Below are 15,719 nucleotides of genomic sequence, written 5' to 3' on the forward strand. Positions count from 1 at the left end.
TTGGTTTATGTCATATCTCTCTACTTCACAAAGCACTGATAAAGTTTAGAAAATAAAACAACGTGCTTGATATATGAAGTATGACCTGTATTCGAGAAGAGAACTCATAGTCCCTATGGTTCAGAGTAATAACTCCATCTCTAAATGTTACCCGCCACCAATTTCTGAACCTCTATCTTCAGACATTCATCTTCCATCAAGGCAAACTGTTTCAGGAAACTAAAACATTAGTGACTGAACTAATTATTTGTTGGATTCCATCCGATGACGTTGCGTCCGTAAAAGCCCGTAAAAGAATGTATTTGAGAGAGCATACCATCATTCATGTTACCGGGATTGCATGATGATTAATGTCTGCACTTAATTTGAAGAAATTAAATCGTTACATATGAAGCTAGGAGCTAGGAATCCAATGATTGAGAGAGTGGGAGAGAGAGAGGGAGCAAGGAGATGGGTTTCCCTTTTCCTTGTTATTAGCAACGTTTGCATGGGAGTATATCAGTTTAGATGTCGTCGTGCCGATTAGATACGAAAAGATGCGTCGTTTCCAGTTGCCAGGGAAAAGCCTCCATGCTCCATTTGGAAATGATAATGTGGTTGGGAAAGATGGACTTCCCGCAGTTGTTGTCCTATGAATGATATATTCACAAATAAAGGGTAAGGCATTTGTGGAAAGTATATACTATTAAGGTGTTTCAATCAATTAACTTGTTCTAAAGTACTAACCAATCATTTCGGAATCCATTAGGTTGTCCTCCAAAGGGAAATGTGGTGATGGATTTTGTGTTTGCCCATCTGAGAGTTCACAACCATGATTTGTGTTTGAAGAAGTATAATGTGCATTGTGTTTCCTCTTTCTATTTTGCATTGTCTTCTGAATATATTCTGCTCTTTGTGTTGGTGTAAACCTAGCATATCTCTTCCTTTGACGAATGTGGCGCCGGCTGATTTCATCTTGGCCAAGGCAATCCAACCCTTGTGTCTCGTCCATTTTCTTTATTAATAAACAAAGAACAAGAATGGGAAAACTCAAACGCCATGCCATCATCTATGGAGTACTAAATGACAAGGGATCATATGTTGTGTTTTTCTAAAATTAATTGGAAAGGAAAAACCGATACCGCAGCATCTCCATAGCGTAAACTCATAGTCGGTAATATTTTTGCGGTGGTTCATGCAAAGGTAGAAGTTTGGAACAAAATTATTTTTTTGTATCTTTCACTTAATTTTCTCACTTGTGAGTTAGAAGATTTCGACATATAATCAGCCGTATGTGATATAAATTCAATGGACAATGTCTTAAACATATGATGCAGAGTAGTTTATTTTTATGGGATTTGTAGTCTTCTAAAGACCCACTTTGTTTTCAACTATTTCTTCCTTTTTTGCTGTTTTAAGGAGTCATTGGAAGGGAAGTGCTATTCACAAACGGGCCGTTTGGGGATGGGCTTTGCGGAAAGGGTTATTTATTTATTTAGATGCTTCAAGTATAGTCTTAGTGTATCCTTTCACCTTACTTTTACCGTAGCATCCCAACTTTGACTGTTATTGTTAAATTGCTCATGTTATGTTCGACATCTTCCACTTGTCCTCATCAAACCATCTATAAACCAAAAGAGCTCAAAGGCACATTTTGGCAAATTGTTGGTGTGCAAATTTATGGTCTACAAAGAGTCGGAGCCAATTGAACTATTAGTCTATTAAGCCAACCATATCTTAAGCAGAATCAAGAAACATGAGTTCTGACTTCTAACTGAAAATAGGCTGCAAAATCTTCCAAAACAAATAAAAACACAAGTAGCCACAGGCCAATATAAATCAAAGGCAGTGAGAGAAGTTGAATACATGCCTTACCAACTCAAAGGTACATTTTGTCGAACAGTTTGTGTGCGGGATTATGGTCTACAGAGGTGTCAACATTGGTGGACGGAGTATTTGGAAGGGAGAGTGTTTGCAATCAAGGGCAGCGAGGTAAGTTTAATGCAATCCTTACCTATCTTGGCCTTCTGTTGGAATGCCCTTGACTTTAGTCCGGTATGTTTTTGTAGTTAGAGCCTTGGTTGTCGGTTGGCAGAGTTAAGTGGTTGAGGAGAACACTCTGACGGAGGGAGGCTGTAAAGCTTTTTTGGGAGGCTAGGGGAGGTGGTTGTTGTTTGTATATATTCGTTGGAGTGTTGCACTGTATCGGTTGGGAAGAGGTGTGGGGTGATTCGTTGGAGTGTTGCACTGTTTCAGTTGGGAAGAGATGTGGGGTGGGGCAGAAATTAATTGCAAGTGCAAGGGGCATTTTTGAGAAGAAAAGAGTAAGAAACACCTTCGTACATTTAAAAGAAGTAGTATAGATAACGCCACGGCATAGACTCTCATGTGGAGCCGATAGCAACGGCAAGTCATTTTCTTTGTTACTGATATTCTTGCCGACCGGAAAGGCGAGGAGGCGGCGGGTATTGGAGGTTGTGGTGGTGCCGCCGGGAATTATTAGAGCCGGGACGTTGGTGGGGAATTTGGCGGTCCGGTATTCAAGTCCTATTGATCTCCAAATTTTGCAGACGCCACTGAAGGGTATGTGATCAGAGATTAGGGTAATTACATTAATTTTGAAAGATAAGCCTCCATATATTAGCAGGGAGATCATCCCAGTTAGCCATGCAGAATGCTGCAACTTGGAGAGAGAGAGATTTTCGTAGTGGGACTCTTTATAAAGGATCTCTAAAATTAAGAAGTACATTGATTTTTGCACTCCACATTTTACTAACTTTATGAACAAAGTAGCGCGCTATCTAAAAAGTGGAACGCGAAAATCAAAAATCCAATTAAGAATTCTAGTTCTTTTGGAAGTTCTCTCCGACTAACGTATCTTCGGATTCTGTTTCCTTCAATAAATAAATAAATAAACTGGTTATAAACAGATTAATGCATGAGTTCTAGGCTTCTAGCCTTGTGTCACAACTTATTTTTAAAGGAAAAAAGCTGGCTTCTGAGGAGTACGTCGATTAATTCTTAAGGACTGACCAATTAATTTTACTGTTTGCTATAGGTTTTGAAACAATAATCTTTTGACCTTCCTTTTTTTTTTACTTTTCAATGTTTTTCTTTGGTATTAGCTCGAATAATCAGAAAAGTACATAAAACTACCACTACTCCAAAGATCCAATAGAGATAAGAAGTAAAATAAGGGCTCATTCTTCTTAACCTTTTTTTCTTTTTCATTTTGAGTGTTTTGTTCATCTTATTTACATTTTTGTTAGATTTCTAATATTTTTTGAATTAATTATCCATCACTACAAGAGTAGTCTAAAAAGTAAAAAAGTATGGCCAAACGTAAAAAAAAAAGTTCACTAAAGATGAAAAAAGATATTAGCGGTCTTTTTCTTTTTTTAATTTAAAGTGTCGTCTTATATGAATGTTTTTCAACATCGGTCCATATTTTTATGTTTTTTTGAGTTCTCTCCTCCAGATAAACGATTAATCCTAATGATTACAACGAAAAACTAAACAAAAGTTACAAAAAATAAAAAATATCTGGAAAAAATTCTTGACGAAAAAGTTCACAATAATGCAACCTAAGAGTAATTATTTTCACCCAAAAACATGTAGTACATTATTTTCAAAACAATGACCATGTTGCCCAAAAAAGAGAGCAGGTGGCGTTTTCACGAAATTTGGGGTTGCAAAAAAAGAAAATGTAATTTTCACGAAAATTGATTTGTTTAATTATCTTTAGTGTACTTTGCAAATTTATGATCTATTATTTCCAATTTTTTATTTTAATACTCCCGAAAACGTGTACATGATTTTCAAAACAATGATCATGTTGCCCAAAAAAGAGAGCAGGTGGCGTTTTCACGAAATTTGGGGTTGCAAAAAAAAAAGTAATTTTCACGAAAATTGATTTGTTTAATTATCTTTAGTGTACTTTGCAAATTTATGATCTATTATTTCCAATTGATCACAGATTAATGAATTAAACATGAGGACAATCAGTCATTAATTAAAACAGATACAATCAAGCACGTTATAAATTGTTTCTGAATAAATTGTTACTTTTGTCGATAAAAAAAATTGTTATAAATGCATAATTTACGTGGAGAGAGAGAGAGAGAGAGAGAGAGAGAGAGAGAGAGAGAGAGAATTCGTACGTCCGGCGGAGTCATCAGCCATGCAAACAACGGTGAGGCCATCGGTCTTTTTCACGTGGAAGATATACCGATCATGGGAGTACGACATATTGCTGTCGTGATCGTTGTTTCCCGTCCCCCCCTCCCGCTTTCCTCTCCAACAGCTGCCGCGCCGTGGCGTTGGTGTTCGTCGTCGCCGCGCTGAACTCCGCCAGCACGACCGTTCCCCTCGCCACCATCGAATACAAGATCGACATCTCCTCTCTCTCTCTCTCTCTCTCTCTCTCTCTCTCTAGGGTATGTGTATATCTTCAAGCATACTGTATAATGCCCATGCAGCAGATGTGATCGATCAGTGTATTCGTGTATCTATGCATGGATTTGTGATTTGAATGCCTGGTTATTTAGGTGGCTTGGGGTTTCGACGAAACTAAGGTTGTGGATTTTCCCTTTTTCCTGTGCTAATTTTGGCGGAATTTGAAACGAGGAGAAAGAATGAATGAAGAAGAGGCGCACGAAAATCGTACGGACAGCTGACGAGAGGATATCGGGATGATACGACACCGTCTGATGGGCAAAAAATTATTCAATGCCTGGGAGGTATCGCCATGAAGAGTTGGGAATTTCCGACCCAACACAAGAACACAATAAGAACTTGACGCGAAATTAGCGGATTAGGGACAATTATTTCTGATACGGAACATGAATATGACACGATACGATAACTCGAAAAATTAAACATGCTGGATTAGGAAATTGAGAGAATTCTTATATGAACACGATATGACGTGGAGTGAGAATTTATGAAATGATATGATAACACAACACGAATTCGACACAAAGTTAGCGGGTTAAAGTCGGCTATTTCTGAAGCAGAACAAGAATATGACATGACACGATTACACGAAAAACTAAACAAGTCAGATTATGGTTGAAAAAATTCGAACACAAACACAAGATGACACGATGCCCACCTCTACCGTCATGTGGTGCCTCAAACTCATCCTCCGCCGTATAGTTGTGTGATCTCTAAAACAATACGTGTGGAGTCCACACAAATATGTGCTAGAGAAGAATTTAGAACACCGTCTCATGGTGGCTCAGGAGGTCATGGAATAATTACTCCGGTCGACACAGTTGTAGGAAAGCTTTGCTGATTCTCGCTTGCGCCAAAGCTTTGGGGTGTGGAATTTTTCCAGGGCAATGATTTGGGCTTACTCAGTCACTGTGGATGGGTCAGGGCCTAAAGATAAGCTGGACATGTAGCTGGTTCTGGTTGGGCTTGCGCCAATCCAAAATAAATAATTCGAGTCCTTCAATAATTTTAAAATAATTTTTTGAGCGTCCTTAGAAAAATTAGACCAATTAGATCTTTGTAAGTTCTTGATCCAATATTTTAGAATCATTCAAAAGTTAGGATCCCGAAAGATTGGATCAAACACTTTAAAGATATACTCCAATAGAGTTAATTTTTTTTACAGAGGCCAGCCGCTCAAAAAATAATTTTTAAATTGAATTATTTGTGTAGGATCTCGACAGTACCCAAGCTTTTTCTGAACGTGGACAGCTTGGAGATTTGACTAGATCAGTAGAGAAGTGATATAGTATCATTTTTATTAAATAATTTGAAGACATAATTAACTTGAACTAAAATTGTGAAAAAATTACGAATACTACACCTTATTGTCTTCTACATCACGTCTTTCGTCTTCGGTTTTCCAGCACGGTCAATAGAAACAAACCATATATGGCTCTAGGTTCTTAACGCACACCGCAATCAATAAATCTGGGCTTCGCCCCTTGCTGGTGGATTGTGATCCATGTAACTCGGACAATTTTCTCCCTTCTCTCTCTACCTCCGACTTCCCCTCCTAGATCCGGTAAGAAAATGGAAAACACGTACACAACCAAACACGTACGATGAAAAACATTTGTTTCCTCCTAAGAAATTAAGGAGTGTGTGCGTACATATATGTGTATTAATTTTCATCATTTTATTTTGTCATTATTCATCAGACATCAATAATTTACAATTCTCATCATTCGTCAATAGTTTGTTTTCTCATCAGCCCTCTCAAGAGAACAAGGTAGTGTTTATTAGTATACCGGTAAATAAGGACCCGATTATTTCCCGACTTTGTCCTCTTCCTGGTTTTTCTGCTCCGATTTTGCCTCGATAATCCAACTCCGACCCGCCAGATTGTCATCCTTGATGAGTTGATGTGTCATCATTGTATAAAATTACTTAATACTGCAGAATTCCCAACTCTTTTCAATCCTGTGGGCTTAGATCAAAAAAACCTGTGGGCTGCATTGGACGTGATCTGACTTTGCAAATCCTGTAAGAGTTTTAGAACCACAAGATCACAACCGAAACAAATCTCCTCCTTCTAAGATTATCGAACACTCGGGACCATTCCTTTCCTTTACGAAATCTGGGTCATTGGATTTCCCCGCCAAAGACCCAGCAGCTCACCCCCCCCAACTTCTACCGTGTGGAGACATCACACACAACAAAAGAGATTGTCTTATTTCACGGAGGCTCGCGATCTGGCTGTTTATTTTGGCTTTTGATCGGTTCGAATTTAAATGAAAAATTTTCGAGAAAAAGTTAAACTCTTCTTTGAAAAAATTTCATTTAATGGTGTGTTGTGGAAAAGTTTCGGGGGTTTCTCTGCAGGCTTTTTTGGTGCGAAGATTGTCGGGTGGCATTGTTTGGTGTTGATAGTGTGTGTTTGGTAACCTCAGGGGCTGCGGTGGTTGGGTTGGAGGGTGGGTTTGCTTTTGATGGGCTTCTTGGTTGTTGTCATTTATTTGTGTTGTATTGTTACTGCAGAGTATTTTGTTTCTAGGATGGCTTGTAGGGTAGTTAGAAGCATATTATTCGCGGACGGATTGGGTGTCGATTGGGATGCATTTTGTTCATTATGATGCTTTGTACTTTTTATCCTTTTAACCTCTGGTTAATAAAACTTTCTTTGCTGTTAAAAAAAATTCATTTAAATCCGAACCGTCTAAAATCTGAATAGACACACGCAATTCATCTCCATAAACCCCGTTCACGGAAGCTCTGTTAAAAAGATATTCCCCACGACAAAAACCCTTAAATACATGGGTCTACTGTCCTCTCACGGTCAAAAGTTTAGGTGGGTTGGCAGGATACAATATGCGGAGAGTTTAGCAAATTCTTGAGAATTCATTTTCGACCCGTTAATTAGATAAATTGCAAATTTGGTAATTTCTAGGTTAAATATTGCATATTGAATGAGAATAAATTTTCTTCCAGTGCCGGTCTTGAGCAAAAGCGAGCGAGGGATCCCCTTAGCCTCCCAAACAATTTGTTAAAAGAGGGAGCCCAGAATTTTTTTTTTGGGGGACTCCAGAATTAAGCAGTACATAAGTTTACTATACGAGAAATAAGATTTTGAAAATAAAAGTTAATCAAATCCTATCTTCACTCAATATACATGTCACAAGAAGGGTTGAATGGTTACTTATGCTATCCATTGAAATAGGGTTAGCAGAGGAAATTAATTATACTAACATAATTAGTACTTTTGCTGCTAAAAAAATAATTTTTTTTAAGTTCACCTCGAACCTCCAAAATATGAACTAGCTAGCATACCAACAACCAACACTCATTGATTTACATTTTTACTCCATTTCTTTTATCCATGATAATCCACTTACCTCCTACCCCGTAATACAACTGACAAAAAAAAAAATGTCTTTTGTGCTCTTTACACCCATCCTCACCACCCCAATCCCTTTCCGACCCCATTCCTCCAAACCTCCATGTACTCCGGACGGTCAAAAACGGAGTCAGGATTTTACCTCAGTGGTGGCGAACAAGTATACTAAAAATTGAAAAGATGAATTGTGATACGAATTATAGGTCCACTTTGGATAAAAATCAAAACAACATACTCCAACTTATAATAAACGACGTTTGGTATATGCACGTATCGCAAACAGTGGTTGCCGCTTGACATGCTGCTTTGAGTGCTTTCTCTCTTGTTCGGTTTATTTCCTTTAATGCTGATCTAAAACTTTAATACCATAAAACAGTGTGTGCATAAAAGAAATTTTGAAGTTGGGTAAGATTTCACCACATAAGGCATAAGAAATACGGATTCAGGGTGCATTGGTGCACCTCCTGCATGACGCCGTATAGTGCGGTCGATACAGCCGTTCATGTAAGCACAGACGGCTCGGACTTAATCCTATCTCATACAGATCTGAACCATCCATTACTCGATTAAAATTTGAGCCGTCGATTGTCCAAATGGACGGCCGAATCGGGTGCACTACATGAGTAGTGCAGAGGTGCATGCATCACAATGGAATCGAGGATGCTACCAAGTACCCCTTGCTAAGCGGCCGATTCAACCATTCGTCTCAGTAATTGATGGCTCAAATCTTGATCGAGCAATGAACGATTCAGATCTGTACGCGCTCAGATTTAATTTGAGTCGTTCGTGCCCAAATTAATGACCGGATGTCACTCGGCACTCGCTTGACAGGAAGTGTTTGCCAGCATCCTCGAGTCCAGAGTACACCGATGTCCTAATCTACACAGTATCCACCATTAGGCTACCATTGAGTTATCGCTTCACTTGCACTCCTACAGGAGTTTAGGGTTAGATTTGGAATCCCCATCCAACAAAAAAAGGGAAATTTATAGGAATGGTCCTCCTAGTTTCACTCGAGTTTCATTTTCGTCCTCCAAGTATCAATTGCAACTCTTTTGACCTTCAAGTTCGATTTTTGTACTAAGTTGGTCCAATTGATAACGCTAGTCAGCCAAACTGGATCAAAAAACTCAAATCGAGGACAGACGTTATCAATTGGACCAACTTGGTACGAACTGCAATGTTCAAATTGCCATCAATTTGATTTTTTCCGTCCAGTTTGGCTAACAAAAGTTATCAATTGAACTAATTTGGTACAAAAACCAAACTTGAAAGTCAAAATAGTTACAATTGATACTTGGAGGACGAAAATGAGACTCGGGTGAAACTAGGAGGACCATTTCTATAAATTTTTCACAAAAAAAATTTAGGAATCGGGAAATGGGCCTGTGGACCCACAGATCACATCAAGAATGAGAAAGCAGAATCACGGATCTGCAACGCAACAAAAACCAGTCCAGCCGAGCGAGCCTCGGAATGACATGCGCCCATTCACGGACTGGACTCTCTGACACCCACCCCGGCCCAACCTTTTTGATTGCGACCATAATCATCATCCTCTCTCTCTCTCTCTCTCTCTCTCTCTCTCTCTCCTAATCTAATCATCATCCACACGAGATAACATGTCAATTTCGTCTACGTTCTGTCAAAATTCGAATTGAAATTTGCTGCCTAAACCGAACCCGACTCGAAGCTTCGACGGGTTTTGTTTCCCTTAAACCATAACCGTTCCCGATGAGGATCAGGATTGGTACACTTCGATTTTTTTCCCCAAACTCGGCTTTTTATGTGTGTACTTAGATATAGGTGAGGGCATGTATACAAATAGATTCGATGACTTACGTCATGCATGGGTTCGGGTTTAGGATTCGGTGCGAATATTGCATACAATCAAACCCGAACCTAAACTCGCATGTTGTTAAAGACGTAGTTATTCATCGATTTGGACGAGATTGCCATCCCGACATCCACATGTTGCGCCTTCCCTTCACTGTCCTCCTCAAAATCCCTCTCCCTCTCTCTCAATCTCTCTCTCTCTCCTCCCTCATGGGTGATCTGACCTATACGGACATGTTAGTTTCATACTCCTTTTTAGTCAAATGGTGGTATTGTAGATCAAAAAGCTAAAAGCATTTCCTCCCAAAATTAGATAGCTACTGGACAATTTGACATGGGCGGAGCTGCGCAGAAGCGACGTCCGGCCCCTCCTCCTGTTTTTCGTATATCTTCGAATTATAAATAGGATTCGGCTTTTCAGCAATTGGACTGCAGCAGAGGCGGTGCGGTTCAATCTCGCTCGATCGTTCATCTCGACAATTATTGGTTTAGATTGTAAAAAGTATCCTACTTATAAATTACTTGTAGCAAATTTGAATTATTAAAAACACTTTAAGAGGGCTGCGATAACGCAAACTACCCTTCGAAATCCAAAAGTAGACCGCAAACAAGCCAGATTCTTATACATGTACATAAATAGCTACGATATCATTACTCGTCAACAAATTCATCTCTAAGACTTAAAATCAATTCAAACATACCATTCTTTTGAAAACCCTCCTCTCAATTCGGCCCTTACCAAGTACATTGCAAAAAAAATTGCAAGCATTTAGCAACAAAGATTAGTTTGTATGCAGTGACATGTTAATGCATATAAAAAATAATAATAATAATAATTTGTACAGGCCTAAAGATTAATTCTATTGAAAACCAATGAGGAAATGCTTAGAAAAGTGCGAGACAACATGGTTGTTTTATCAGCACACGGTTTTTGAAAACCGGATGCCAGGGTTATTGGCCTAGTTTACTCGCAAGTTTTTTTTTTTTGGCATTATCACTACCCAAGTTTTTTTTTTTTCGGCATCGGAAGATTAAGTTGCACGTGTTCCAATGCATGCATGCTTCATCAACCAATGGAGTAGTGAAATATTATCCTCTCTGGCTAACATGGATTTACACCAACAATTATTTTAGTTTCTTATTGGGTGAACCATAGTCTGAGAAGATCGATTGAGAGTTGTGGATCCCCATTTGTCTGGTTCCAATCATGGAGTGGAATACAGATCTGGTTGCTAGCTAGCTTCTTGAGAAATTACATGCAGTTTTTCTTTTTCTTTTTTCGTTGACAAGAGGAGAAGATTATATGAATAACAGTCCACCCGCTACAAGCTAGGAAATATGGTTTTCCTGACACTAGTATTGTTGGCGTTTCTAAAAACACCGCTAAAGATGACATTTGCAGGCGTTTTTGGAAAAACGTCGCCAAAGAGGCGATTTTTACTCATGAATCGATCCCGAAGTTTTTCGAAAAGCGCTGCCATAGATTTTTCCTAAGACGACTTTGGCATCTTTGGGGTTTGCAAAAATGCTGCTAAAACCTTTGCCAGCGTTTGTCGGGTCTTTCCCGGTGTTTTTCAATGCCACTATAGGCAATTTTTTTTATAATGAGCAGCACTTACATAACGGAGTTCAATATTTTGGATAAAATCAAACAAATCATCTAATTAATGTATAACAAAAAAACACACAAGGTAGTAGAATGGGCTGCAAAATGTTTGGCTTGGAAGTATGTTTGTTGAGTCGTTGACAGCTAAACTATTGAATCATTAATCTTGCTCATTATGGAGCTTAACAGGAGAATGGTAATTTAAAGCCCAAACACTAGTCATTTAAGCAAACTAGTGAATCATTAAATTTTTGGGATATGACCGTCAGAGCTGTCCAGGCCATCTTAATTACACGCGTCTTGAGTAATCATTTCTCATCAGAGGCAGCTATATATCTACTTCAGGACTAAAGAATTCACAAGAAATTACTCTCTTACAATCTGACCCCAAGAATCAAACATTAGACAATTGTGCGGGGAGCACACTCAACGTACACTACCACGCGAACTAACCGCAGGGGTGTGAATGATTAAATCTTGTTTATTATGGAGTCCCCTAAAGAAGAGTACTCTTTATTTACTCTTCAAAACTCTCTTGATGTTCCCCAAAAAGAAACAAACAACCTAAACGACCGATCGATCGGTAAGACTAACACATCATCTTTGCATGATTTTACAATAATGTTGAAGCACAACATTAGTGTAACAGTGAGTCTATAAATAGCACTATACATTTCGATACATACATATAGAAAGCACAGTAACATAGTAAAAAAATATCCCACATGGATTCATGCAATTGCAACTTGCAAGGTATAATTTGCCAACTAGCAAACTTTGTCAGCTGCCCAATAGGCCAGCCCACATTCACGTGACTTGCTTTCTAGGGTTTTTTTTTTTTTTAAATGATTTTAGCACTCCACTTTTTATGATGACACTCCAAAATTTGTGTTTTAATGTACCTTGCTATGTATAATTTTTCCACTACAAGATAAGTTCTGGAGTGCCATCATAAAATAGTGGAGTGCCAAAATCATTTGTCTTTCTTTTCGGGATATGATTTTGGCACTCCACTTTTTGTTTTGTTATCTCACATGATCAAGACACAAAGCGGAGTGCCAGTAGCTAAAACTGGGGTGCCAAAATTATTATTTTTTCTCCCTTTCACTTCTATATAATACGGTAATACCTCATTCATTTACAATACCCATTACTCCAAATTTCCCTATTCAATTTCCCTCTTTTGAAAAATGGAGTCCTCCTCTAAGCTCACAGCTCTCCTCCTCATTTCCATGCTTTTCATTTCCACAGTCACCCCTATTCTTGGCTGTGGAACCTGTGGAAAGCCCCCCAAGAAGCATAAGCCCAGAGGTAAGCACCCCAAAGGGCCTATTACCGTCCCACCCATTGTCAAACCCCCGGTAACCCTACCGCCGATCGTGAAGCCCCCGGTAATCCTACCTCCGATCGTGAAGCCACCGATAACACTACCACCTGTGATCGTCCCTCCCATCAAGCCACCTGTGACCCTGCCGCCAGTCATCCTCCCTCCAATCAAGCCACCGGTGACCCTGCCGCCAGTGCCACTACTCCCTCCGGTGATAGGCCCTCCAGTGACTAACCCGCCGATAGGTAATTAAGCAGTTACCTTTCTGAAAATATCCACGTTTATATGTTACATAGTTAATAGCATCAATTCTGTTTATTTGTTTTTTGAAGTAACAAAAAAATCATGTTCTTTTGTTTGCTTTTAAAAACCACAGGGAGAGGTTCTTTTTTTTTTTTTTTTCCTCTTTTATATCCAACAAAATGCCTTGTAATGGGTAAGATCCAACTCACATTTGCTCAAAACTCTTTATGTAGTAATTAAAATTAAGAAGTGAATTCGTTAGATGCTTCTTCTTCTTGTATGTTTATCTCATGGCCATGAAATGAAAGCGGACCGGTATCAGTGTTAACCTAGTTGAGATGTACTATGTTCTAGTTATAACGTGATCTTTCTCTTCTTCCTCGAACCGCTTTTACCGAGTTTTTTATTTCCTTTTGCCGAGTAAAAAAGAGCAAATTTCGTGTAATTCCTCGGTACTACAAGTCTACAACACCATATATCTTGCGTCCTATGACTAACAAAATTTCTGGCTTCGTCCCTGCAGTTAAGCCTTGCCCACCACCACCACCGGCCAACACCTGCCCTATCGACACCCTTAAGCTTGGAGCATGCGTGGATCTTCTGGGTGGGCTGGTGCACATCGGGCTGGGCGACCCGGTCGCGAACGAGTGCTGCCCGGTGCTAGCAGGGCTGGTGGAGCTTGAAGCTGCAGTGTGTCTGTGCACAACTCTCAAGCTCAAAGTTCTCAACCTCAACATCTTCCTTCCACTTGCTCTTCAGCTCCTTATCACTTGTGGGAAGACTCCCCCTCCTGGCTTCACTTGCTCTCTCTAGATCTTGTCAGTTCAATGTTAAGTTCTCAAAACCCTAACCCTAATTTTTTTTTTTTTTTTTTTGTCTTTCTGTAGATAAAGCCTTATTGAGTAGTAGTAGTAGTAGTAGTTAATTACTAGCTTATGCGTTCACATTTACATAAACGGCAAAATGCAAGAAAATGTGGTACGAAAAGTTCACACTCCCTCCGTCCCAAAAGATTGACTATTTTCACTATTCGGATCTCTAAAAAATTATCTATAATTTTTGCTTAATAATTATTTTTTTGTATGCAATATGAATCTTGTTTGATAAATTTTACTTAATTTCGTTAGACCGAGCTTTTAAAAAAAAAAAAAAACCTCTTTTCAAAAAAAAATAAAAAAAATCTACCTATCATTTTTGTTACTTTGGAATATACTCTTTGAAGTTTCTCAATTATTCAGAACTATGTGCATATGAGGGGGAAGTCTTTAGCTCATTATGTCATGTGATGTGTATGGTTTTCAGGTTGCTAGCTTGATGGGTATGGACAGATGAAAATCGACATGAGAGGATGTCAAGAATCTCTCCAATCTCTCTCTCTCTCTCTCTCTCTCTCTCTCTCTCTCTCTCTCTTGATTGGAACTTCTGATATTTGGATTTATTGTACACCATTTTGTTTCTGCAAAATTATTTTCATGTGTGTTTTGTGATTTTGTTGTTGGCAAGAAGGCAATCAATCAAGCTTTTCTTTTCAAAGTACTCTCTCTCTCTCCTTGATTGGAACTTCTGATATTTGGATTTATTGTACACCATTTTGTTTCTGCAAAATTATTTTCATGTGTGTTTTGGGATTTTGTTGTTGGCAAGAAGGCAATCAATCAAGCTTCTCTCTCTCTCTCTCTCTCTCTCTCTCTCTCTCTCTCTCTCTCTCTCTCTCTCTCTCTGTATGCATGCATATATTTATGTGTGTATATGGACATAATTATACATTGGAGTAGCAACGATTATGCGTCGATGGAGACGTCTATGAAAATGATGAGAGAATAATTTTTTTTGACTAATTAAAGTAAAAATAGAACTACCATAATTTTTTTTTTTTGTAAATTAAAGATAGAATTTCCCTTTTAGTAGTAACAATCGCAGCTGATCCAATTTCAAACCAATTTCACTATTGTACGTACTCAACAATCAAAGCCGATATAATGTTATTTTTGCCGATAAAAATAAAATAAACGCAGACAATAGGGCATAGATTCGGTTTTCTTGTTTTAATTTGTTAATCGAATGTTCAGGCTAGTTTGTGCGCACCTCAATCAATTTCAGAGCCCTAAAGTTAACGACCAGGCAATCCTTTCAATGGGTCCAATGTTTGGATCGTTTGGCCTTTGTAGGGTTTGAATGTGCATCGAATATGCGACCATGCATGTATTTTCATGGATATACATTCCATTATATACATATATATATATATATATATATATATATATATATATATATATATATATATATATATATACACACACACGTGTATATACTATTGCATGCACGGGAGAGGAATGAACATATGTGGAATTAACTATTCTGCTAGTATCTATGAATAATTTAGAAACTAAAAATCTCTTGAAAAACATAAGTCTAAGCAACATGTGAATTTTAATGTACATTCTTCTTCTGCTTTTTTAATTAAGCTCGTGGGAGGGAAAAGAATTTCACCATAGCTAGCTGGGAATAATCCTTTTTTTTTTTGTGTTAACATCAAAAAATAATTTTATTAATCTTTAAAAAAAAAAGATTTAATAGACCCTAAAGCACGAGACATTCCATCGGAGCAAGAGCATACCTACAAAGATGACACCCCTCACTCCAACAATCATATGCTGCCAAGAACCGAAAAGAAAATAACACAACATACCCAAGTGAATTTGTACCACACACAATTCGCTTTCAGAACATTTTTCCCGGTCCCAATTGTGAAAATATAGAACACTGCTCGGGATGAAAATACATTTAGCAACAAAGTTATATAGTTTTGATCTGTGATGGGAAAAGGCCATAGAGTGAATCCCTACTTAAATATGTAGTGAAAAAGAGCTTCGGAGCATCACGTAGTGTCACCGTAG

General features: G+C 38.4%; 2 protein-coding genes across 3 annotated transcripts; one reads left to right on the forward strand and one right to left on the reverse strand.

Annotated features, from left to right (window-relative positions):
• Window positions 1-458: 458 nt before the first annotated feature.
• Window positions 459-2,308, reverse strand: LOC131300227 (uncharacterized). 2 transcript variants are annotated; one of them, XR_009190898.1, is made up of 2 exons: window positions 1,994-2,308; window positions 459-629 (listed from the first exon to the last, which is right to left on the reverse strand). XR_009190898.1 is itself a non-coding variant. In XM_058325949.1 (2 exons), exons 1-2 carry the CDS (start codon window positions 1,046-1,048, stop codon window positions 523-525), a joined length of 429 nt encoding a protein of 142 aa, XP_058181932.1. In that variant the 5' UTR covers window positions 1,049-1,128; the 3' UTR covers window positions 459-522. The 2 variants fall into 2 exon arrangements, 1 of the variants encoding a protein (XP_058181932.1); XM_058325949.1 differs by lacking the exon at window positions 1,994-2,308 and adding an exon at window positions 727-1,128.
• Window positions 2,309-12,376: 10,068 nt separating this feature from the next.
• Window positions 12,377-14,355, forward strand: LOC131300240 (36.4 kDa proline-rich protein-like). Its single transcript, XM_058325965.1, has 3 exons — window positions 12,377-12,824; window positions 13,346-13,651; window positions 14,125-14,355. Exons 1-2 carry the CDS (start codon window positions 12,443-12,445, stop codon window positions 13,633-13,635), a joined length of 672 nt encoding a protein of 223 aa, XP_058181948.1. The 5' UTR covers window positions 12,377-12,442; the 3' UTR covers window positions 13,636-13,651; window positions 14,125-14,355.
• The last annotated feature ends 1,364 nt before the right edge of the window (window positions 14,356-15,719 follow it).

This window comes from Rhododendron vialii, chromosome 1a (assembly GCF_030253575.1).
Source record: "Rhododendron vialii isolate Sample 1 chromosome 1a, ASM3025357v1".
In the NCBI taxonomy this organism is placed as follows: Eukaryota; Viridiplantae; Streptophyta; class Magnoliopsida; order Ericales; family Ericaceae; genus Rhododendron; species Rhododendron vialii.

Bases quoted from the DNA above. Each gene is read 5' to 3' on its own strand.
- LOC131300227 (XM_058325949.1), bottom strand. From the start codon at position 1,048: ATGATGGCATGGCGTTTGAGTTTTCCCATTCTTGTTCTTTGTTTATTA. The intron at 630-726 runs GTTAGTACTTTA...TATCATTCATAG, and splicing joins AATGGATTCCGAAATGATTG to GACAACAACTGCGGGAAGTC.
- LOC131300240 (XM_058325965.1), top strand. From the start codon at position 12,443: ATGGAGTCCTCCTCTAAGCTCACAGCTCTCCTCCTCATTTCCATGCTT. The intron at 12,825-13,345 runs GTAATTAAGCAG...TCGTCCCTGCAG, and splicing joins AGTGACTAACCCGCCGATAG to TTAAGCCTTGCCCACCACCA.